General features: G+C 39.4%; 1 protein-coding gene across 1 annotated transcript; it reads left to right on the forward strand.

Annotated features, from left to right (window-relative positions):
* The first annotated feature begins 4,147 nt into the window (after nucleotides 1-4,147).
* LOC121373750 lies at nucleotides 4,148-22,524 on the forward strand. Its single transcript, XM_041500504.1, has 3 exons — nucleotides 4,148-4,579; nucleotides 17,524-17,908; nucleotides 21,846-22,524. Exons 2-3 carry the CDS (start codon nucleotides 17,615-17,617, stop codon nucleotides 22,116-22,118), a joined length of 567 nt encoding a protein of 188 aa, XP_041356438.1. The 5' UTR covers nucleotides 4,148-4,579; nucleotides 17,524-17,614; the 3' UTR covers nucleotides 22,119-22,524.
* Nucleotides 22,525-26,115: the final 3,591 nt, after the last annotated feature.

Raw genomic sequence — 26,115 nt, forward strand, 5'->3', positions numbered from 1 at the left:
ACATAGATACAGTTTCGCGTTATTACGTGGTAAATACGTGACACATCAAAGACATGGGTAATAACTTATATATAGAAGTCGTTATTACATACAGGTGTTGGTAACTGTGTATAAATTATATATTTGATCTAAAATATATCTATTTTCTGGGATCGATTACAACGCACTCGTATTCACTGTGAAATTTACCGAAAAGTAATGAAATTGACATTTCCATGTAAAATTGAACAGTGACATGTTTGTGTCTAGAAATATTTGAAGAAGTATGGGTTTTCTTTTCACTATATTAAAATTCAAGCACAGGTGTTGGTTGATTTGTTTTTCTCCTTTTTATTATTTTGGGGGGTTTGTTTTGTTGTGGGGTTTTTTTTTTGGGGGGGGGGGGGGGGGGTGGGTTGTGGGGGGGGGGGCTTTTTCTTTTTTTTTCTTCTTTTTTTTAACCAGGAGTGGGTTATTGGGTGAAGTCAATACGTAGTCGTATATTCGTATTTGCTACAAACAGGGTCGAGATCTAGGTGAGACGGTAGAGCGCCCGCCTGAGGCGTTTGCGTCGTGGGATCGAACCACCTCAGTGGGATCGAACCACCTCAGTGGAACCATTTTTTTTTTTTTTTAGCATTGTTGATGATATTGTTGGAAATTCTGGTGGCGGGACGTAGCCCAGTGGTAAAGCGCTCGCTTGGTGCGCGGTCGGTGTGGGATCGATCCCCGTTAGTGGGTCCATTGGGCTATTTCTTGTCCCAATCTGTGCACCACGACTGGTGTATCAAAGGACGTGGTATGTGAAGACCTACGCGTGGGAAAGTTCACATAAAAGATCCGTTTTCCTTGGTCCACCGGCTGAAACGAGGAATATCACAATAGGTCACCGACGGGGATCGATCCTAGACCGATCGCGTATCGGGCGAGCGCTTTACCACTGGGCTACGTCCCGCCCGTCATATACCTTTTATAACAAGTAGAAGCACGATGAAGTGTGTGCGAAGGTATGCAATAAGCATTATCGTATCTATGTACAAAGTATACCAATCTAATGTACGAATTTATATACCCACTTCCCTAGAAAACCATGAATACTCCCCCAGTTTGGTCCCTTCATCTCTTCCCCACCTCGATCCCCCCCCCCCCCCCCCCCCCCCTCCCCCCACCCCGCGGCTTTAACGGACCAACAATGATGTTATTTATTCAGGGCCGTAGCTAGCGGAAAATAAGGAATTGTTTTTATAGAAACTTAAAGAAAATTTTCTTCTTAACCGTTTTAGACTATTAACTACTCAATTGTGGCCATAGAAATTACAAGGCATAAAAAAATTCGAACTGGATTTGCCTAAGCCTACTTTTATAACAGGGAGAAATATGATGGAGTGAGTGCTGGGATATACAATATGCATTACCATATCAATGTACAAAGTGTACATTTATAAACCTCTTCCCTAGAAATCCCTGAATCCGCATGCCAACCTACCAAACTACCTCCATCCCACCAAGCCAGCCCCCTGGCGTTAACGGACCTGCAATGATATTGTTTGCCTAATTTACCAGTTTATAACAAGGTGAAATATGATGACGTGAGTGCGGGGGTATGCAATATGCATTACGATATCAGTATCCCTCATGCTAATCTCTGTTAATGAAATGTGAAATGTATCACCAGCATTCGAGATACTGACGACCGCGCGGCTTTGATCTCCCCGCAAATCAATTACACTGTTTTCATAATCATAATTCACACACGTCCTTTGATGACTGCTTGTGTAAACATATTGCGTAAAGGTTGCTCTGTGGAACAGGCGTGTATGCAGGAGGCGGGTGGGCGGTGTGTGTGTGGGGGGGGGGGGGGGGGGGGGAGTCGAACCGCATCCTGTACTCAAGTTTGTTTCTTTTGTTTAACGACACCACTACAACACTGATTAATTAATCATCGACTACTGGATGTCAAACATTTAATCATTCTGAGACGTAGTCACCAGAGAACACCCGCTACATTTTTCCTTAAGCAGCAAGGGATCATTTATATACACTTTTCCCACAGACAAGAAAGCACTTACCACGGCCTTTAACCAGTTGGTTGGAACGTGAAAAATTCAATCAGTTGAATGGATCCACTGAGATGGTTCGATCCTGCGACGCAAGCGAACACTCAACCGATTAAACTAAATTCCCCACTCCCTTCGTCTACTCAAAGCGATTTTTTTTATATTTTCCTTAAAAACATGACTCGACCCCTTTAAAAACTTCATTTGCCCAAGTCTAGACCCCCCTCCCTTTGTATGAATGTCTGAACACGAGCCGTGAGAAATCGTGTGGGGTTTTTTTTTTTTTCTTTCTTTCTTTCTTTCTTTCTTTCTTTCTTTCTTTCTTTCTTTTTTTCTTTCTTTCTTTCTTTCTTTCTTTCTTTTCTTTCTTTCTTTCTTTCTTCTTCATTTTTTTTCATTCCAATTTATTTCCATGTTTATATCAAATTAAGATTCCAGAACGCTGTCGGGGATACACAAACACTTCAGTTACCTCCCATTGGGCTATTTCTCGTTCCTGTCAGTACACCACGCCTGGTATATTAAAGGCCGTGGTATGTGATATCATGTCTGTGGGATGGTGCATATGAAAGATTTCTTGTCACTAATGGGAAAATGTAGCGTGTTTCCTCTTTAAGATTATATGTCAAAAACAGCCGATGATTAATAATTCAATATACTCTAGTTGAGTCGCTAAACAAACTATCTCTCCCCTTTTTCCTCTCTCTTTGTCCTTCTCTATTCCGCCTCTCTCTCTCTCTCTCTCTCTCTCTCTCTCTCTCTCTCTCTCTCTCTCTCTCTCTCTCTCTCTCTCTCTCTCTCTCTCTCTCTCTCTCTCTATATATATATATATATATATATATATATATATATCTTATTGTTACGTCATCTTATTGTTACGTCATCTTATTGTTAATTTGAAAAAGGCAATATACCGAAACATGTCATTATTAAATAACTAAACTGTTGGTAGTAGTTTTATTATTTTTTTTTTTTTAAATGTAATTTTGTTATATATTTGTTATATTTTGCTATATATATATAGATATATATCTAACGCCAAACAGTGCCTCACGACTAATATACCAAAGGTATTATTATATGCTATCATGTTTGCGGGAAAGTGCATATAAAAGATCCATTGCTGCAAATGGAAAAAATTTGCGAGATTCCTCTAAAACTGCACGCCAGAATTAAATGTGCAGGCCCGTAGGAACGATTTTGGGACGGGGAGGGGGGGGGGGGGGGCACCGACGGATCACGTATCAGATTTTGGTTATAATGGCAAATATTAATGTGATAAAAAAAAAAAGGCTCACAAGTAGGGGGCACCTGCCCCCCGCCGGTTCCTTTGAGCCTGATGTGTGATATCCAATAGCTATTGATTAATAAATCAATATGTTTTTATAAGTTGCTTTACCCATATAGTCTGCCGCTAAGATGTATAGTTAGTTTATTAATTTCTGAAATGCGCGGAATTTTGTTTACTCTATGAATATGCGTTTTTCAAAACAAGCAATTGACATAAATTAGGTGAAATGCTATTCAAACGATTAGATCAAAGAAATCAACTTCAAAAACTGAAATGTTCTTCACCAATCTTTATGCAAATAAAACAAATTCCTTTTTCTCTAAACTAATATGTCCCAGATATGTTAACACATCTCCATTTAAAATATAATAAACATGTCAAATGCATTTCGACGAGCTTGTTTTGATAGAATTAAACGGCTGAAATGTACGCGTGCATTCGAGCCTTCGTTTCATATAGCCTGACAAAAAACCCATTCGTCACACCTTATGCAGTATTAGGTTTTCGTTTTCCTAATTACAGGCTGAAAGATAAGTCAGGCTATTAAACTTAATATCTTTTCGGGTGTTCGGCTCGGTCCACAAAAGAATGTACAACCCTTATAATATTTCGCTTTGCTTCAAACAAATAAAATACACGCTAATACTGTTATCTACCACAAACACCCGCAACGCCGCGAAAGAGCTCGCGAGCTATCCCGTCAATAATCAATTTCAGGTGAACAGACATCACGTGACTTGTACAATCAAATTACTTATAGATTTCGAGTAACCTTTCTCTCTGGGCCGTGGGAATATATTATTTGGTCATGTGACCAATTTGCATATTTAATTACTGTGTCATGTGATTGCATGGAGACAGCCCACGTGGTTTCTATATTTTGTTTACCTGTACCATGCATGACTGACCACGGCCCCGCCTACATATAACGGGTGCTTTGACATCTAACGGGTCTCGCCTATTGCAAAGGGCTTCCGAGAAATGTATTAAGTACCCCAAGGAACCTACTTATATACGTCAAGGGATCGTTTAACGGGAAACAAGTCGGGTAGATAGAAGCGGGTATGTGCAAGTCTGGGCAGCTCTCCGGGGATGTATACGCACTGACAAACTGATCCAAGGATATTAATAATTATTGTGTGTGTGCGTGTGTTTATTGGAAAAGTGGTGCAATTTACATTCCATGGGAGATATGCAACGCGTGCACAGTTGACAGTGTCATTTGAAGCTGACCTGACATAATGACTTAAACGTGAGTATTAATTTTATTTTGTTTCATTGTTGTTAATTTCGTTCTGGGGTGATATATATTTGTTTTCTTTTAAGTATTTGTAGGTGTAGTTTATCGGGGGAGAACCGATATTGATGTTAATATTTAAGAATGCCGTGGATGATGTTGTTGTTGTTTTATTGGGGGGGGGGGGGGGGTCTCTTCTTTTTTATTATTATTATTATGGGTTTTTTTTTTTTTTTTTTTTTTTTTGGTTTGGTTTTTTGAAGGGTGGGTGGGTGTCTTTTTTCTGATTTTTTTTCTTTTTCTTTTTCTTTATTTCTTTTTTTTTTTCTCTTTTCTGTGGGTTATGGGTTTTTGTTTAATGTTTATTTATAATTTCTTTTCTTTTTGGGGGGAGGGTGGTGGGTGTAGGGGCTTAATTAAGCTTAATTTGATTAATTTAGCTGTTGTTTTGGATTTAAGTTATATTTTTATTGAACAACATTTTTTTTGCACATTATTGTGCACATTACTGTTATATATTTCTTGTATATACTGCTGTTAGATATTTCTTGTATACACTGCTGTTATACATTTCTTGTATACTCTTCTGTTATATAATTCTTGTATATACTGCTGTTATATATTTCTTGTATACACCGCTGTTACACATTTCTTGTATACCCTTCTGTTATATATTTCTTGTATACTCTGCTGTTAGATATTTCTTGTATACCCTTCTGTTATATATTTCTTGTATATACTGCTGTTAGATATTTCTTGTATACACTGCTGTTATACATTTCTTGTATACCCTTCTGTTATATATTTCTTGTATACACTGCTGTTATACATTTCTTGTATACCCTTCTGTTATATATTTTTTTTATATACTGCTGTTAGATATTTCTTGTATACACTGTTGTTGCATATTTCATTTTACACATTACTGTTATATATTTCTCGTCGTCATTTCTCGTGTATGTTTCTGCTTGGCGGGGATTGGGTAAATAAAGCACGCTAACCGATTAAAACACGGCTTATGAAAATACCTGAGAACCGCGTTGTATTGATTTAGTGGATAAATGTTTTGAATTATCAGCCACTTTTCAAGGGCCGATCTAGGACATTTTCAAGGGCGGATATAGGACATTTTCAAGGGCGGTTCTATGACATTTTCAAGGGCGGATCTAAGACATTTTCAAGGGCGGATCTAGGATGTTTTCAAGGGCGGATCTAGGACATTTTCAAGGGCGGATCTAGGACATTTTCAAGGGCGAATATAATACATTTTCAAGGGCGGGTCTAGGATGTTTTCAAGGGCGTATCTAGGACATTTTCAAGGGCGGATCTAATACATTTTTAAGGGAAGATCTAATACATTTTCAAGGGAGGATCTAGGATGTTTTCAAGGACGGATCTATGACATTTTCAAGGGCAGATCTAGGACATTTTCAAGGTCGGATCTAAGACATTTTCAAGGGGTGAGGTGGGGTGGATGTTAAGATATTTCTGACCCTGAAATTGGGCATTATTTAGCATTGTGGATTAAGTTTTCAAAAGAAAACACTTTATATGTAGGTTAACGATTAATGTTAAAGTTTGTTTTGTTTAACGACACCGCTAGAGCACATTGGTTTTTTAATCACCGACAAGACAAAACAGTAGTAACACTCGAGCGGTAAAGCCATCGCTCATTTCGAAGATGGTTTGGGATCGATCCCCGTCGGTAAGCCCATTGGGCTATTTCTCGCTCCAGCCAGTGCACCACGACTGATATATCAAAGGCCGTGGTATGTATTACCCTGTCTGTGGGATGGTGCATATAAAATATCCCTTGCTGCTAATCTAAAATAGTAGCCCATGAAGTGGCGACAGCGGGTTTCCTCTCTCAATATCTGTGTGGTCCTTAACCATATGTCTGACGCCATATAACCGTAAATAAAATGTGTTGCGTTCGTCGTTAAAACATTTCTTTCTAACTTTGTAGGTTTCGCTGGTGTTATAACACCCCTCTCCCTCCAAATCATAGATCCGCTCCTGATTTTAAGTGCCTAAGCATTGCGTTGCTGAGTCACTTAAAATTCTGTTGATATCATTAGCCGTACCTTTACCGAAAGTGTGTGGAATTGCGTAGGTGTGGCACCCGGATGTAAACGATTGTTTAACGTTTAGTGCAAGTAGAACGACGCGGTCTGCTTCGTGTGTAAGAATTAGATAAACGGAAGCATTTAACGTGAGACTTGGTGCGATCAATTTTACAGATATTTTTGACTGATGTCATATTTGAACAGATTCGTTCTTCTTCTTCTTCTTCTTTTCTGAGGGGGCGGGTGGATCGATAAATATAATATTATAGTGTCATTCCCTTTTAGCGGGTTATTTATTTATTTATCCATTTATTCATTTATTTATTAATTTATTTATTTATTTGTTTGTTTTTGAACGATTAGAAATACACACAAAGGGAATTTTAACTTATTTTCGTACTTCTATCCAATTAAGGTTCAAGTACGCTGTCCTGAGCACATACCTCAGCTATTTGGGCTGTCTGTCCGGGACAGTGAGTTAGTTGTTAGTTGGTTAGTGGTTAGTGAGAGAGAAGTCGGTGTAGTGGTCTTACACCTACCCATTAAGTCGTTAAAACTCGCTCTGGGTGGGAGCCGGTACCGGGATGCGAACCCAGTACCTATCAGCGTTATTGCCGATGGTTTAACCACTACACCACCGAGGCCGGTCGTTAGTTCAACAATTGCTCACAGCTGGATGGGGAGGGGGGCGGGAGGGGGGATAGAATGGCACAGAGCAGCCCGTGGTCGTATGATTTGGCAGATTCAGGCGGATTCTGTGGTGCAGCCCCACCCCAACTCCCACCCCCCAAAAATTGCCAAAAGGTGTGTGGGAGGGGGCGCCACACTTTTATATTTACACACTTCTGTACACTATTATAAAGCAAATATAAAGCAAAATATCTGAAAAGTAGAGGGCACATGCCCCCTTGTCCCCTTCCCCCGCTTCCTACGCCAGTGAATGTGCTCTAGTGGTGTCGTTAAACAAAACAAACTTTAAAAAACTAATAAATCAATGTGCTCTAGTGGTGTCGTTAAACAAAACAAACTTTAACTTCCCTCTATTAACCACGGAGTAGTCGGGTCACTTCGGCGTTCGGGAAAGGGGTACACACCTCCAGAACCCCTCTTATGATTCGCGCCTGAAAACTGAACACACGACTGACACGTTTCCCGTTGTTCATGGTTATATGGTTAAAGGGTAGAAAGAAAAAAAAATGTACGGGAAATTGTACCCGTCTGCTTTATTACTAGCAATGTTACTCGAGCGTAAAATATATGTTTAAAATTGTCTAAAGGAAATTCAGTCTGTGAAGTTTCACAGTTGAATAACTTATGTGAAAAAAAAAAATGCTGTTATAAATTGCCGTTGTAGCATGACATATGCAGTTAATGGAAGGTCAACTATCGGTAAATGTCGTGTATTTTCGTGCGACGTTACGAATACATTCGGAACTTTCCGAGACTAGGTTACATTAAAACGTACTTTATATCGGTTTGCGAGGCTTCAATCGATAAATCTTCTCTTGTAAATATCGTTGTCAAGAAGATGACACATTAAAAAAAAAATTCGGGTCAGTGAATCGATCGATCAGTTTATCAATTTATCGTTCGTTTGTTCGTTCGTTGGTTGATTGATTGATTGATTGATTGATTGATTGATTGATTGATTGATTGATTGATTCATTCATTCATTCATTTAAGTAATAAACGAAAACCCATTTAAAACAAACAAAAACGTATTCTTAAATTTGGGGCGAGACGTAGCCCAGTGGTAAAGCGCTCGCTTGATGCGCCGAGGGTCTGGGATCGATTCTCGTCAGTGGGCCCATTTCTCGCTCCAGTCAGTGCACCACGATTGGTACATCAAAGGCCGTGGTATGTGCTATCCTGTCTATGGGATGGTGCATATAAAAGATCCCGTGCTGCTAATCAAAAAGAGTAGCCCATGAAGCGGAACGAAGGAAGGAAATGTTTTATTTAAACGAGGCACTCAACACATTTTAATTACGGTTATATGGCGTCTGGGCCCATGAAGCGGCGACAGCGTATTTTCTCCTTCAATATTTGTGTGGTCCTTAACCATATGTCCGACGCCATATAACCGTAAATAAAATGTGTTGAGTGCGTCGTTAAATCAAACATTTCCTTTCTTCTTAAATTTACCAAATTAACTAAATAATAATTATATATCTTCTGGTTAGCAGATGTTTCTCGCGAGTGAAAGGGTTAATGATGTATATTTAAAAAAAAAAAAAAAATCCCCAATGAAGAATGCTTGACTTTTTAATTACATCTATGTTATTAACAGGGCTCACTTTTGCTAATTAAATCGAAGGTATCGGTTACCTCCCTTATCTGCGAAAGAAAACGAGCCAATCAAATCGGGTAACTATTCTCGGTAGTTAATCAGCCATTAGTAGATCTGGTTCCAGGGTTCCAATCAGCGATTGGATGATTAATTTCGCCGTGACCAATGGCTGATCCGGAGACAGACACCTACGTCCATGTGACATGGTGTTGTTTTATTCTGCATGACGCGGTTGTAATTAAAGAGACAGACCCTAGTTTTTAAACACTACGACATTATTATGTTTCATAATCGGAGCCGTTTTTAATAATTTAAATTAAAAGTACGTACATTTTATTACTTAGAATATTAATTTTCGTACACCTGAAGTGGTTCTGGTCATCCTGGTTTTTGTGATATCCAAAAATGCATTTTCCATAATTCTAAAAACACACGTTCGTCTGAGAAGTAATGGTTATCGAGACAAGTTCTAGTTATTCTTAGACTGCATATTCCTGTTTACACATCATAGACTTTAGCTTCTCTCTGTTATAACCATATCCAAATATGCTACAGGTTTGTAATTAACTAAATAAAATAACCATATCCAAATATGCTACAGGTTTGTAGATTAACTAAATAAAGTGTCCATTTTCACAGACTCAAACTAGACTCTGCGCCTTTAAAGGGACTATGCTGAGTTCATCGCCATTTTAATATGTTTTCGGCAAATGAACATTTTTACATAATTAAAATTAACAATTCACTTACATTTGGTTTTGCTTAGAATATGAATTTCTCTATAACCAATGTAGTTCTGGACATCGTAATGTTTCGTAGTATTTCAACATCGATTTTGACTAAACTAATTTCTTACTAAAGCCAAACGAAAGTTTTAATAATTCGACCAAAGGTCATTCCAAATGTATTTATCCGTATAATACTTTATATTTAAAACATGTTAAGGTAAGATGGGGGTGGGGATGGGAACAAACTGAAGAATTGCTTGAGCTGAAAATAAAAGCGAGTTCCTTTAGTGTCTTACTGTAACTAGTTATACAGTGGGTGTCTTTTACTGGGATGGGAACAAACTGAAGAACTTATAAGCTTTAGCGTTGAGCTGAAAACTAAAAGCGAGTTCCGTTTAGCTTTAGCGTCTTACTGTAACTAGTTAATTATAGTATAAAGCTAGTGGTCCGTTATAAGCTTTAGCGTCTTACTGTAACTAGTTAATATAGTGGTCGTTATAGTTTAGGCGTACTAGTGGTCCGTTATAAGCTTTAGCGTCTTACTGTAACTAGTTAATATAGTGGTCCGTTATAAGCTTTAGCGTCTTACTGTAACTAGTTAATACAGTGGTCCGTTATAAGCTTTAGCGTCTTACTGTAACTAGTTAATATACTGGTCCGTTATAAGCTTTAGCGTCTTACTGTAACTAGTTAATATAGTGGTCCGTTACAAGCTTCAGTGGTCGTCTTTACGTGTTACTGTAACTAGTTAATAGTAGTGGTCCGTTATAAGCTTTAGGTCATACTGTAACTAGTTAATATAGTGGTCAAGCTTCAGCGTCTTACTAACTAGTGGTGGTCCTTAGTTGTCTTACTGTAACTAGTGTGGTCCGTTATAAGCTTTAGCGTCTTACTGTAACTAGTTAATACAGTGGTCCGTTATAAGCTTTAGCGTCTTACTGTAACTAGTTATACAGTGGTCCGTTATAAGCTTTAGCGTCTTACTGTAACTAGTTATATAGTGGTCCGTTATAAGCTTTAGTAGCTAGGACAGTTTGCATTGATTAGCAACACCAATAGAGCACACTGCTTTATTAATCATCGGTATCAAATATTTGGTAATTCCGACATATAGTCTTAGAGAGAAAACCTAAATTTTTTTCATTTGCGGCAAGGGATCTTTTATATGCACTATCCCACAGACAGGATAGCACATACCATGCCTTTGATAAACCACTCGTGGTGTACATGTACGCACCTTGCCTAGATCATCGATCCCCATCGGTGGACCCATTGGGCTATTTCTCGTTCCAGCCAGTGCACCACGACTGTTATATCAAAGACTGTTGGATGTGCTATCCTGTCTATGGGATGGTGCATATAAAAGGATCCCTTGCTACTAATAGAAAAATTACGACATGTTTGGCATCCAATTGCCGATCATTAATAAATCAATGTGCTCTAGTGGTGTCGTTGAACAAAATAATATTTTTCCATGCCCTGACCCACACATAGCAACACGAAAATGTATTGCGCTCGAGGTTACCGAGTACAGTGACATTGCGAATCAACGGGTATTGCCGCAATCAATATGGATCTTAAAAATAGCCTTATTTTCGCACCTGTAAATAATAAAGCTATCGTTAAGTAGTAAATCAGAGCCGTGTCTAGCGTAAATTTGGAGGGGTTGGGGGTAAAAAGTGTCGGTTCAAAGACTCCAACCAAAAAGTCAAGTGACGTATAAAGTGCTTGACGCGTATACAGAACATACGTCGTACTAAATATGAGTCATATGTCACCATGACAACGGAATCTGCTTCTTTTTTTTAATCTCCTGTCGTTCTTTTTATGAGCCCATTTAACAAATCAATGAGTTAAGCAACCGGTAAAAAAAGTGACTAAATATCGCTTATTTATAAATGAAAGGAATGTTGGTTCACAGACAGGACGGGTCTAGTACGGGACAGCGAACAAAGTGTAATTATGGTTTAAAATTCTAGAGTTTGTTTTATCAATCATCGCCTATTGGATGTCAAACATTTTGTAATTTTGGACACATAGTCTTAGAGAAAAAACCCGCTACAATTTTCTATTAGTAGCAAGGGATCTTTTATATGCACCATCCAACAGGATACAGGAGAGCACATACCACGGCCTTTGATATACCAGTCGTGGTGCACTGGCTGGAACGAGAAATGGGCCCACCGACGGGGATCGATCCCAAACTCACTGCGCATCAAGCGAGCGCTGTACCACTGGGCTACGCCCTGCTCCTATGGTATAAAAAGACTTAAGTAGTTAATTAGTTACTACGCAGTGTAAACTAGCTAATCTTAGACCTTCCGAGCCATCTTAAACCAACTAATGACAATATAATGCATAGGGTAATAAACACTTCTAGAGGTCAAAATGGTTAACTTGCTTCTTGGGGCTGCATTTAACTCAGTCGGTTGAGCGCCTGCCCGAGGTGCTTGCGTCGTACGATCGAATCACCTCCGTGGATCCATTCAACTGATTGAGGGTTTTTTCTCGTTCCAACCAGTGCACCACAACTAGTCAAAGGTCGTGGTGTGTGCTTTCCTGTCTGGGAAAAGTGCATATAAAAGATCCCTTGCTGCTAATGAAAAACGTACGGACAAGACATCACTTACCACGAGTTTTAATATGCCCGTCACAAAACACCGACCGTGTACTACATTCAAATATATTTTATAACTAGAGGTAAGGAAAAAAAAAACCTTTAACAAGACGCATAATGGAAGTTTTATCAGTGCACAAAGAGATTTGGTATTTATCCATAGCAATATCTTAGAGGCTGTCTAGGCCAGATTTATGACTTGAATAATCAATTTGAGAGGGACACGATAACACGTCGGTGTCAGGTAGCCGGATAGCGCATACCCGCTGACCCCGGGACCAGTCAACCTTTGAGCGAGCAACGGTCGTCTATTGTTCTCTTTAGAAATATACCATTTCTATCAACAGGCGAAGCAGAAATCGGCGTGCGATGCAGTTTCCTTTTAGGCGGTACGGTCTAAGGGGAATAACTGCATTGCGATAGGTGTGGAAGTCACGAATAAGAAAAAAAATTCGACACCTTGTTTTGTATCATTTTACTTGAGGGTCGGGGATCGGGGGTGGGGTGTTCTAAGGCTGTTAGGTGTAACATCCAAGCATGTTTTTTAATAACCGGCCGTTAGATGTAACTGACTGAATATCTAGAGAAAAAAATATTTGGCGTAGGAAACGGGGGGGGGGGGGGGGGGGGGGAGAGCATATACCCCCCACACTTTTGAGATATTTTGCTTTATATTTGCTTTATAATAGTGTAAAAGTGTGAAAATACGAAAGTGTCTCCCCCCCCCCCCCCCACACACACACACTTTTTGGCACCTTCCTACACCACTGCTTTGGGTGGGAGCTGGTAAAGGGATGCGATCCTAGTACATACCAGCCTTGAGACTGGTGGATTAACCACCACACCACTGAAGGTGTTAAACGATATGGCTTCCAGTGAACTTAAAATACAGCTATTGTACTGTGACCGTAAATATGCTTTCGTTTATTTGCCGGGGTGTGATATGTTGTTCAATGCTAGACCTCTCGTCTGAGTCGATAAACCTCGGTGGACTCATTGCAACCCACCCTTTGTTATTATAGGTAGTGTCCTCTCTATAGGTATGTGTATCGGTACCCCACACTTTGTTATTATAGGATAGGTGCATATAACAGTCCCTTCTATAGGTATGTGTATCGGTACCCCACCCTTTGTTATTATAGTTAGTGTCCTGTCTATAGGTATGTGTATCGGTACCCCACCCTTTGTTATTATAGTTAGTGCCCTGTCTATAGGTATGTGTATCAGTACCCCACCCTTTGTTATTATAGTTAGTGCCCTGTCTATAGGTATGTGTATCAGGACCCCACCCTTTGTTATTATAGTTAGTGCCCTGTCTATAGGTATGTGTATCAGGACCCCACCCTTTGTTATTATAGCTAGTGTCCTGTGTACTCTATCTCTCTCTCTCTCTCTCTCTCTCTCTCTCTCTCTCTCTCTCTCTCTCTCTCTCTCTCTCTCTCTCTCTCTCTCTCTCTCTCTCTCTCTCTCTCTCTCTCTCTCTCTCTCACCCAAAATGTCAAAGTAACCCCGGTACGTCAGATAGAAACAGCTCTCTCAGTAGGTCTCTCTCTCTCTCTCTCTCTCTCTCTCTCTCTCTCTCTCTCTCTCTCTCTCTCTCTCTCTCTCTCTCTCTCTCTCTCTCTCTCTCTCTCTCTCTCCACAATGTCAAAGTAACCCTACGTCAGATAGAACAGCTCTAGTTTGAACTGTGATCAGGTGTCAACAAGCAGACATTCCTTTCCTTTCCTTTCTTTTTTTTTTTTTTGTTTTTTGTTTTTGTTTTTGTTTTTTTTGTTATTTTCCCCAAAAGGCTGTCAGTGATTAGAACAATTAGATGAAAGATAATGTTAGTACTGGCCGGTAATTAGTACGGCGTTTCGTATTACACACCTGCGACGAAATGTCTCACGAATACTAGTACATGTACATTGATTAGAACGCAGGTACGCGGGTATTATTAAGGTGCGTTGACATGAAGCGATTTGTAGCAACGATCTGAGCCTGCGTTAATAAAATTAATTAAATTTATAAGCGCCGGTTCAGATCGTTGCTACACTTGTTCACAGTGTTGACTCTAGTTCAGTCTGCATGTAACTCGATGTATGATTCATTCATTTTGTAACATATAGTCAATTCCATCTTCAAACTCTAAAAACTAAAGAGTGCCCACTGGAGGGAAGCGGGAGTATCCTGCGCCCACCCCCACCCCACAGTAACGCTGGTTACGACATGAACCGCCTATTACAACGTTTTACACGAGAAACCTTGCTTTGCTTTAGTGTTTCTGTTTTTGCTTGTTGTTTTTACTTGTTGTTTTTGTTTGGGGGTTTTTTGTTGCTATTTTGTTGGGTTTTTGTTTTGTTGCTTTTGTGGAGTCTCTTTTGTTTTTGTTGTTGTTGTTGTTGTTGTTGTTGGGTTTTTGTTGATGGGGTTGCATGTAGATTTCATAATTATACTGATACAATGACAGTAAAAGTTATAATTCGTCGCAATATACTCTGTGTTAAAAAGTATTATAGCATCACCATTAACATTCAATTGTTATTAGAAGTTTCATCGTGAAAACATGCCTATATCGAACGAGATTTAGGTAATAGCGTCGACGGGACGATAATGAGAGTTTCTCTCAAAATCGAGGCCATTGGTCCTATTCTTTACTATGTCAAATGACAAGCTAGAAAAACACCAACAGTATTTTCACTTTGCGAGGAGCACGAAGACACCATTGATTGATTAATCAGCTTTACGATTCAGGGCTATAGATAGTAAATGTTATATAGGTTAGATTTGATTGTTACGCAATCTTCAATCTTGTAGCATATTGGGGGGGGGGGGTTCTTTTAAGATGAAAAGGAATGAATGCATGCATGATTTTATCAACAAATCAATGCATTTATTAATTAACAAACCAATCAAGGAATGAAAGAAAGCGATAAAGAATAAATAGAAAACAAAAAACGAAGAAAAATTTAAGAAAAATAGAAGAAGAAACAAAGACATAACACGAAAGAAAGAAAGGAAAACAAAAAGGGAGGAAGGAAGGAAGAAAGAAAAGATAGAAAGAAAAAAAGAGAAAGAAATGAAGAGACATGCTAGGGCATTCAAGCATTTTGTTTTATAAGCGCATGTTCAGATCGTTGGTACATAACACGGAAAAACGACAGGAAGAAAGAAAGAAAGAAATGAAGAGACATATCAAGGCATTCAAGCATTTTGTTTTAGATTTTTTTTATATAAGACATCTTTCCTAGGAGTAAGACATTAATCCGCATGGGAAATTTTCAGGACAGTCTTGAATACTGCACGAAAATAAATTGTCATCAAAATTATTTTTCACCAACAACAACATCAACATCGTCACCACCAACATCATCACCAACATCATCATCATCATCATCACCCGAGAGAACCAGATAGCCAATAAAGCACAGCACGAAAAAAAACAAGAAAAAAAAACCTAGAGAAAAAAAAACTCTGCACCAAACATCCACGGCTATTTCTTTCCACCCACACCCGGAATCCGCACATTTTGTTAATTAGGATGTTTAGCGCCGTGATACGGTGGCCATTCATCGGTTGATAAATACCCAGGTAGAACATTGATCCGCCATCGCTCTGTGTCTGTGTTTGTGTGTGTGCAGGAATGCACAATCCATAACGGTCCCCATAACGTGGCAGCAATTATTTATAACCATATCTCCGTACCTGGGCCATCGATCGGACACGCTGAAACGGTTTTGTTGGACCACGAAAAGAAATTGTCGTTAGTAGTTGACATCGAGCGTCCTTCGAGCTCGGGACGTCCTACCATTGATCTGTGGCTACAGTGAAAGAGAAAGGGAAAGGGAAAGAGAAAGAGAGAGAAAGAGAGTTCTATTGTTATTGCTTTTTGGTGACACCATGGCGCAGGCAATCTCTTGGGGCTGACAGAGGATAATGGTTGCATTCTCAAGGTATGGACTTTGATTGCTCAGCTTCAGTTGCAGAGTTTGACGATTCTTCAGTGAGTTGCAGAAGACAAACTCTTTTGTCGTTGATGCAGTGGATTTGAGTTGGGGGTTGTTGTTTTTTTGTTGCTTTTTTTTGTCTTCAGAAGAAATGTGATATTTGAAAGGTGTCTGTAAATTCCTGAAAATTTAATGAAGTTATAAAGCGAGGATATTTCGATTTAGGTCTGTCTGAGTTTTGGTGTTTTAGTGTTCTTTGTCGTCTTCGATGTCGTTTTTTGTCGCCGTCGTCGTTTTGATCCGTTTCTTCGCCACCTTTTGTTCTTTCTTCTCCGTAATCGCCATCATCTTCTTCCCTTTTCTCCTTCTTCTTCTTCTTCTTCTCTTCTTCTTCTTCTTCTTCTTCTTCTTCTTCTTCTTTTTCTTCTTCTTCTTCTCCTTCTTCTTCTTCTATTTTTTTTATTCATATATCCTTTCTAAATGTCATCTGACATGGTTACAGACGATACTTATGAAATTTCCAGGATATAATTTGTCATATTCTGTATAAATACCTCTAGAGTGACTGCTGGTATTTGTGGAAGACATTTCCGTTTTCACGTCTGCTCAGACTTAAATGTTTTCAGAACAACATGTATGGTAATGAAAATCATCCAATTTGGAAAGTCTCCTAGAATGACAGCAGGAATTAACAGGCCATTGTAGAACCCATGTCGTTTTTGTTTCACATTTGCGTGACATATGCCATTTGACGTAGATGTAGTCGACGATGATGCATATAGGATATTTTTAAAACGTTTACTGATATCTGCATAAGATCATAAACAATATTTCAGGTTCAACTAAAGAGACAAATTAATTACGGCAGACCGATTTTACCAGTGTTTCTACTCTTTTGGACACAAATAATTTGGAAACGAATTGTAATTATGAATACTGTACTATAATATGTTTTCTTTATTTCTTTCAGATGAAAACAATTTCCCTATATCTCTATGTAATAGAGCTTGTATGAGGTGTTCTTTCTAGCAGTGTATTGTGGGAATGTTTAGATTAGATTAGATTAGAGTATTTTAAAATGACCCTATACCAGTAAGGTTTCAGGCATGTCCATCCCGGGTCCGGTCTCTGGATAACCAGTGATCTGATCCGGGACAGAACAACATACTAGAACGTAGACTCAAAATTGGGTGTCTCTGGTTCGAATCTCCTTAGTTCATGTTAATGTTTCTTTATTGTTATCTATTGCCCCAGATATTTATATATTGATAATGTCAGGGTTAATGTTAATTTATAATATATATTACAAGTATTTTCATTTTTTTCCAGATAAAACGAATTCAGCAAATAGAAAATAATTCCAATTTAGAAGAAAGGAAGACAAAAAAACAAACAAAACAATTGGCCATCTTTTGGTGGAATGGAATCTTCAGACCCATCTCAAAGGGGTGTTTACTTTCCGATGGAACTGTTGCCTAGAGACATCCTGCACAGACTGGGGAACGTCAGGGTGTTGGTGGTACCCAAAGAGAGATCGTCATCCTGCAAAGAGAACGAGGAGGAGTGTTTTGGGAAGAAGGAAGACAGGAATCTGTTCGATGGTCCGCCTGTCTCGCCCGGCGTCAACTACAGACCCATGGGCCAGTCGTTCGATTTCCGTCTGACGTCACCGGAAGGGGAGAGGTACCCTATGAAGGAAAGACAAGAAGCAGAGGTAAATATTAGGGGTTTATTTTTTCCTTCTTTCTTTCTTTTCTTTGATATGATATTTCTTAGTTTTCATTCCTGAGTTTGCTGCACATGTTCATCTCATTTTCATTTCAAGTTATTTCCGTGCTTATATCCAATTAAGGTTCACACGCTGTCTTGGGCACACACCTCAGCTATCTGGGCTGCCTGTCCAGGACAGTGGGTTAGTTGTTAGTTGGTTAGTGGTTAGTGAGAGAGAAGAGGGTGTAGAGGCCTTCCATCTACCCACTGATCCCTGAAGAACTCGCTCTAGGTGGGAGCCGGTACCGGGCTGCGAACCCTGTACCTACCAGTCTGTAGTCTGATGGCTTAACCATTGCGCCACCGAGGCCGGTTCTGCACCTGTTAAAATGGTGTCGACTAACATACTTTTAACGGCTATAGTTACATATTGAATATAATTATTTTAATGCATAAAATATCAGAGGCTGTGAATTAAAAGTGTTTCTGGTCATCCTGGTGTTTGTACTGCTTCAAACTGTATTTTAGTTCCTAATAATATTATATATAATTTATAATTGTTCGTGTGTACAGAATTAGGCTGGTCCAGTTTAGGCTACTTACAAATATTAGATCGATCAGAAACACATTGAATATACAGACACTAATATTCTTTTAAAAATAAAATATATTTGATATGTAATTTTACTCGTTAAAAGGTTTTATCAGTTGGAAACCTTTTACAATACAGACAAAAGAGGTATTTCTAATCTCTAAGACACGTTTTTCGTATTTTATCAAATGCTGATTCGCAAATGGTGGCTTCCTCTTATTAGTCTTCGTCCTTGCCCTTATTCCGACCATGCCGTTCTTACTGTATTGTGTCCTGAACACCGGCATTTCACGTCACGCTAATAATCTCGCACTGTCCTTCCCAATATTCCTTCTGCACCAGTGTTTCTTTTCAACTTTTCAGATCACATTTTTGTCTACTTTATGAAACGTTTTGCGCAAACAAAAAGAAAAAGAAATTAAATATAAAGCTTTTAATAAATCACATTTTTGACATGTAAAATAAATACAGTCCCACGCCATCAAATTCTCTTCTGGGTTACCTTGTTGGAGATGACGACCTACACAGAATCAAAATTATTATTGGTAGTCAATCTTAAGGCAGAGATGAATTTTACTTGTAGAGTGAAGTAAATAGCATTTTAGGGCATCTAGTTTTCAACATTTTTAATGTCAATTTACGGGGAAGCATACCCCCGAACCCGTCAGAAATGTTGCCTTGCGCCCTCGTTCTCAGTCACTCCCCCCACCCCACCCCACCCCCAATGTGTACTTGCTTCCGTCGTAACTGCTACAAAATGAACAACTTTAATACTTAACATTGATTTGTAAATATTTATTGCTACAAGAGATCTAAAAACAGATTTTCAATTCGGGTTTGCGAGAGAAATATTTTATGTTTTAACAAGTTTCCTGCCTCGAGCCGACACAATAATCAGTCGTAACGGACAATTGTTCGAGCTCTATTGTTCCACCATCTACCGCAGAGCACCGACTATTGGCGATTTATCAAAGGATTTCTGCCTTCCGTAGTCTTTTGTAGCCTGGCCATAATGCTGCTTTCCAAAACTTTACATAAAATCTATTAAACGTTTTGCTATATTTAGTGTGTGTAGGGGGGGGGGGGGGGGCGTGTAAGGGGGGCGAGGGTGTGTGGAGTGGTGTTACAAAAAGTTACATTTCCCTTGTTTTTGCGCATTTGTTTTTGCGCATTTTTTTTTTTTAAATATTATACTTAAAAAACTTTACGTACACTGCATTAACCGCTTGTCATTATTCTTTTTAAAAAAGCCAGCACATTGTTGTCGTCGTTGTCGTTGTTGTTGTGATAGTGGTGGTGGTGTTTTCTCTCTCTTTTTCTTTTCTTTTTGTTTGTTTGTTTTGAGTTTTTGTTGTTGTTTTTGTCGTTGTTTGCGTTTTTTCGTTGTTGTTTTTTTGTTTGTTTGTTTGTTTGTTTTTTTTGTTTTTTTTTTTTTGGGGGGGTGCATTTTATTTTTCTGATTTGTGTGGAACTGTTTAATCCTTATCCAATGTTGTGTTCATTAACACTTTAACATAATAATAATTCACGAACCGCTCGGCTTTAAAAAACACAACAAAAAACAAACAAACCCAAAATCAGGCACGTTATTGTCTTTCCCTTAGAGTACAATTACTTAAACCTTTATCAACATTTTGCCTACCATAACCTGACGTAAACTATAACCGCTTGGTATTATGAGTCAAAATTAAATCAGGCTCTATTTTCTTTCCTTCTTCCATTTATGTGGAACTATTTCTATTGTCGCGGTACGTTTGTAAGTGATTACACCTAAAGAATACATTCAGTTTCCCGGATGTAGCTAATGCACGAGCGCCCTATTTTTAATCGATTTGTGTTTATAAATCCAAAAGCAAAGTGCTTTGTGTTAGAAGCTTTTTTTACTCTCATTAATTACAGCTTTGCGAATTGTGCACATACCCGTGGAATTAGCGCAGTTTTAGTAGACTGAACGTAAACAGCGTGGAGAAAGCAGTAAATATTAAAGCCATTACACATTACATGCTAGAAGCGTGTCCGCCTGTGAAGCGGATCGATCCTTCTCAGTAGACCCATTTGCAGTTTGGGCTATTTCCTATTCCAACAACTGGTCCACAACTGGTTCATCAAATGCTGTGGTATGTGCTGTCCTGTCTATGGAAAAGTGCATATAAAAGACCCCTTGCTGCTTATCGGAAAGAGTAGCCTATGTGGCGGCAGTGGGTTTCCTCTAAAGAAATATGTCAGAATGACCATATGTTTGACGTCCAATAGCCGATGATAAAATAAAAATAAATGTGCTCCAGTGAAATTAATTGTGTGCTAGTAGACTTCTTGGTCAGATTTTATTAGTGTAATGCTAGTGTCAGACTACCAACTGTCACGACGAAGTTGACCAACTCGATGCTTGTGTTGTAATTCCATCAACTCCCAATCTGCGATGGGTGCGCTCAGATTAACAACTAATCGGTTTTTAAAAATCATTTTTGGTATTTTATTATTTTAGGTACAACCCATCTATTTATAGAGAAATCTATGTGGTCTAGTGGAGTCGTTAAACAAAATACAAAAACAAACGATTTAAAGAAAGAAAGAAATGTTTTATTTAACGATGCACTCAACACATTTTATTTACGGTTATATGGCGTCAGACATATGGTTAAGGACCACACAGATTTTGAGAGGAAACCCGCTGTCGCCACTACATGGGCTACTCTTCCGATTACCAGCAAGGGATCTTTTATTTGCGCTTCCCACAGGCAGGATAGCACAAACCTGGCCTTTGTTGAACCAGTTATGGATCACTGGTCGATGCAAGTGTTTTACACCTACCCATTGAGCCTTGCGGAGCACTCACTCAGGGTTTGGAGTCGGTATCTGGATTAAAAGTCCCATGCCTCGACGGGGATTCGAACCCAGTACCTACCAGCCTGTAGACCGATGGCCTAACCACGACGCCACCGAGGCCGGTACTAAACGATTTATAGAGTTCGTTTCGTTTGTGGGATGAGAGATATTTAACATTTAACAAGTAATGCATTTAATGGAGGCGTGATTTAGCTCAGTCGGCAGAGCCTTCACGTGAGGTGCTTGGGTCGTAGGATCAAACCTCCTCGGCGGACCAAATTGTTACCCCCCCCCCCCCCCACCCCACCCCCGCCTGAGTAGTGTCCTAGGACTGGTATATCAAAAGCCGTGGTATGTGCATATACAATCACCCTTGCGACTAATGTAAAAATATAGCTGGTTTCCTCTCTTAAAATACGTGTCAGAATCACAAAATGTTTGACATTTAATAACCGATGATACATTAATCAATGTGCTCTAGTGGTTTCGTGAAACAAAAGTAAATATTGCTTTCCTCTCCTAGATGATGAAAGGATTGACAGAAACAACTCCAAAACGGCGCCCTCAGGAACCACTCAAAACGCCTGTACGATTCGAAAACAACATGGCCGAAGATAGCAGGAAATCGGCCAATCAGAGCCCTCCTTGTATACCAGACGGAAGTCACCCAAGTGAAATTGGGGTCCAGGCGAAAATCAAGAGACAACTATTTTCTAATTTCGAGGCTGATTTCAGAACAATGAGAACTGGTAAGTCTGCAGATGTTTTCAGATGGGGCCAACCACAATGTTTATGAGTCATGTTGTGTCGAAATGAACATATATAATGTGGAGGGGGAATGTGTGTCTGGGGGTGGGAGGGGGGTGGGGGTGATTGGGGTGTCCCCCATGCCCACCCCTATCTCTGCTACTCCAGTGGTAGGAGCGTAACATTAATGTAACGTACTTTGGTAGCTGTGATAAACAAGCCCCTTGAACATATACAAAGGATAAATTAATTTACTTCACCCAAATGGGGAGCAGAGATATTTAGGGCCCCGCCTAAACCATCACCTGGTTTTCTTGTTACTAGTGTTGTCGTTCAGTTTGGGGTTTGGTAGTGCTAGACAGCAGAACAGGGTAGACCTGAAAAGGGCATGACATGACAAGTCAAGCCATGATAAGAAAAAACAGGGCAAGGTAGGCTGGTAGTATACCTTACACTGCAACACATCTTTATTCATTAATTTCAACTTATTTCCAATTAAGGTTCAAGCAAGCTGTCCTGGGCTCACACCTCAGCTATCTGGGCTGTCTGTCCAAGACAGTGGGTTAGCTGTTAGTTGGTTTGTGGTTAGTGAGAGAAAAGAGGGTGTAGTGGCCTTACGCCTACCCATTGAGTCTTTAAGAACTCGCTCTGGGTTGGAGCCGGGCTGCGAACGCTGTACCTACCATCCCGTAGTCCGATGGCTTAACTACAAATCTTTAATCACTATTGTGACTTTCATGAGAATATGAAAATTGGTTAATCATAAACATCAAGGGCCTAATTTACGCGTTTATGATCTTGCTGTGCAATGAACCCTCCCCCCCCCCCTCCAAAAACAAACAAAAACCACACACATACACAGACACACACACGCACGCACACAAACAACAAATAACCCCAAAACAAACAAACAAAATACAAAGAAACAACAACAACGCCAACAACAACAACATGCAAGCACGATGCAACGTTACTTGAGAAAGCTTTGTAAATACGGCCCCAGCTGACCCGAGTCCAAGGATGTGATTCCGATATCAGGGTCAGAAATGGATCTGATTGGGGTTTTTTTATTTTATATTTCAGAATCTGAAAGTCTAGACGAGGTGTTTGTCGAGCGACAGAGAGAGGTAGACAAGATGGCGATGTATTATTCTATGAGAGAGAAACAGTCTCCCAGTCACAACGTCTCCAAAAACCGTCTTCGACAGAGAATTTGCCGCGTCGCCCGGCTGGCGGAGTTGTCCGCCCCTGTCGCCTTTCTTGAATCAGCCTCGTTTTGACTTCAGTGATTACCGACTCAGACAACATTGCCTCAGATGCGAGAGTGTCGAAACGCCGTCTAAAAGGAAATTTAGTAAGTTTTCTTCATAGATAATGATAACATAATGAATTCATTCTAGGCAGTAGTTTTTAAATTTCATTTATTTAATTTTTTACCATGTTTTTTTTACTACTACTACTCTACTACTACAACAACAACAACAACAACAACTACTACTACTACTACTACTACTACTACTACTACTACTACTACTACTACTACTACTACTACTACTACTACTACTACTACTACTAGAAACATTTAGCGGGTTTCCTTTTTAAGACTATATGTGAAAATCACACCAAAAAAAAATAATTGACGTCCAGATCAGGTCAGGTCAGGTCATAGGGTTTTACGTGCACATTCAGAACAAGCTGTTGTAGCGCACGCCTGTCAAGGGCACAAGAGCCGGCCTTGGCCGGCTCCTCCGTCCATGACAGCAAAGAATTGACGTCCAATAGCCGATGATTAATGTATCAATGTGCTCTGGTGGTGTCGTTAAACAAAACAAACTTTAACTATCAAATGATTTCATAAAATAAACGTTATGTGTATTTTCTTCTTTTTCTACTTGCAGGCGAAAGTGCGTTGATAGAAAACCAAACACCGGAAGTGCCAAAGAAGAAAAAGTGTGGGTGCACGTGCTCTTCTATGGAGCAGAACTTTTTAAAAATGGCCGAATGTGCCTACAAGAACATCCGGCGGAAGGATACATCGCCGAGCAGCTTCGACCAGTTCCGCCTTGAGCTGATTCAGACAAACAATATTCTGAAAGAATCGGTATCAATTGTAGCGACGATACGAGAGATGTGTGAACACAACAGACAGAATCTGATGTTTCGCTAGTAAATACAGCGCTAATTTATTTAATAATTTAATATTTAAATTTTTAACTTATCCTGATTGTGAAATGTTTAGTATGAAGGAATCTATGTGTGTGAAGATTTGTTATTTTATTAGTTATATATATTTGTTTTTTCCTCGTTGAATCGGAAGAGATCGTTAATTTCCGTCAATATTCGACTTCATTTCGGGAATCGTCGGATATGTTCGTTTAGTGGTACGGCATATTACGGTTAATTCCGAAAATGTTTCAATGAGTGTAATGCCTTAAGTTATTTTAAAAACTTTATTTTATGAAATATGTAACTTGATTTAATTTAAGTGTAATTACAAATCGATGTAAATTGTATTTATTTATTTAAAATACTAATAAGTTATGAAGTTATTTATGAATAATTATTTCTGACTATTTATAGCTTTCTGTGAGATGATACTACGGTCAATTTCCGGTTCAGATATAATAGAAAAAGAGGTTTGTTCGATTGTTGATTGCATTCACCGAGGATATGTTATCGAGTGTTATATAAAGTCGTGTGAGATTTTAGCTGCAAAATATGTTTGTGTGTGACAGCACACTAGAACAAAAACCCGTCCAGCAGTGTAAAAGGAAACCACCCGTGTCTCAACATTTCAGTTCATGGCAGTTCTTTTCAGTTCGTTTCAGTTTATAAACATCAGCGTCTATTTTCTGTTAATTGTGGTAGGAGATCAAGGGCGGCGGAACGTTTTTTCTTCCCTCCCTATGGTGCTCGCATAGTATAGATCTCATCATGTACATTGCTTTCATGGCCATACCAACTTTTAATTGTTTCCGATGCTCCTGGAGGTATCGTAGTTGTAAAGTGCTAGCCTAAGATTTAATTGGTCGAACGGTCGATATCATTTCAATGCCTCATCCCAACAAGTGTCTAGCGACTGGTATACCAGTAGCAGGACGTGGTATGTGCTGTCCTGTCTGTGGAAAGGTGCATGTAAAAAACAATGCTGTTATTCAATAGATATAGCCTATGCGTTAGCAGCGAGTTTCTTCTGTTATACTCATGACTAGCGGCGGATCCAGAAAATCCATTTAGGAGAGGGGGGGGGGGGGTCGGTGACATGAGGTGGAATGCCGAGGGAACTTTTGGGGGAGGTTTGGAGGGGGATCGTAAAACAAATGAAAATTAATATATAATAAAATTATAACTATCGCAAAATTTAGGGGGGGGGGGGGGCGGGTACCTGCACCAAAGGATCCGCCTCTGATGACTAAGTGTCAGAATAGTGACATGTTTAAGTAACAATAGTTTAAAATGAGTTGATGTGACGTAAAACAAACTTTCTGTTTTTTCTCTTTCTGTTTTTTGTGCTCGGCCATCATCTGGGCTGTCGTTAGTAGTGGTGCAAAGGGAAGGGGGCAACGTGGGGGTGGGTCAGGGGGTAAAGGTACATTTTGTTTCGTGTTTTAGAAGATGGTCTTCTATTACTGGCCTAGTTGTTTTGGGTTTTTTCGTGTGTTTTTTTTGTACGATCACCACACTTACTATAGAATACGTAAGCCCCTAAATATGAAGGATTTTTTTTCTTTCTTTTACCGTAACCAATAAGCTAGCCTTGTGTCAAATTGTCAATTGTTCACAACATGACAGACCTCACATTTTCATTTCATAAAATCGCTTTCAGTTTCTTAGATCTTGGTTCACCTGACGATGTTGGTGATTTTGAAGAAACTATTTTTTTAACACCAGATGGCGTGTTAAGCCGATATTCTTAAGTGACTCAGAGTTTCTTCTTAATTCTAAGTACACGTTCATAAGCTGAGAAAAGAAGACCACTTTACGGCAGTCGCAACTGATCGCATTATTGGCCGTTATCTCGGTTTTGCGGCCGATAATAAAACTGG

This window comes from Gigantopelta aegis, chromosome 5 (genome assembly GCF_016097555.1).
Source record: "Gigantopelta aegis isolate Gae_Host chromosome 5, Gae_host_genome, whole genome shotgun sequence".
In the NCBI taxonomy this organism is placed as follows: Eukaryota; Metazoa; Mollusca; class Gastropoda; order Neomphalida; family Peltospiridae; genus Gigantopelta; species Gigantopelta aegis.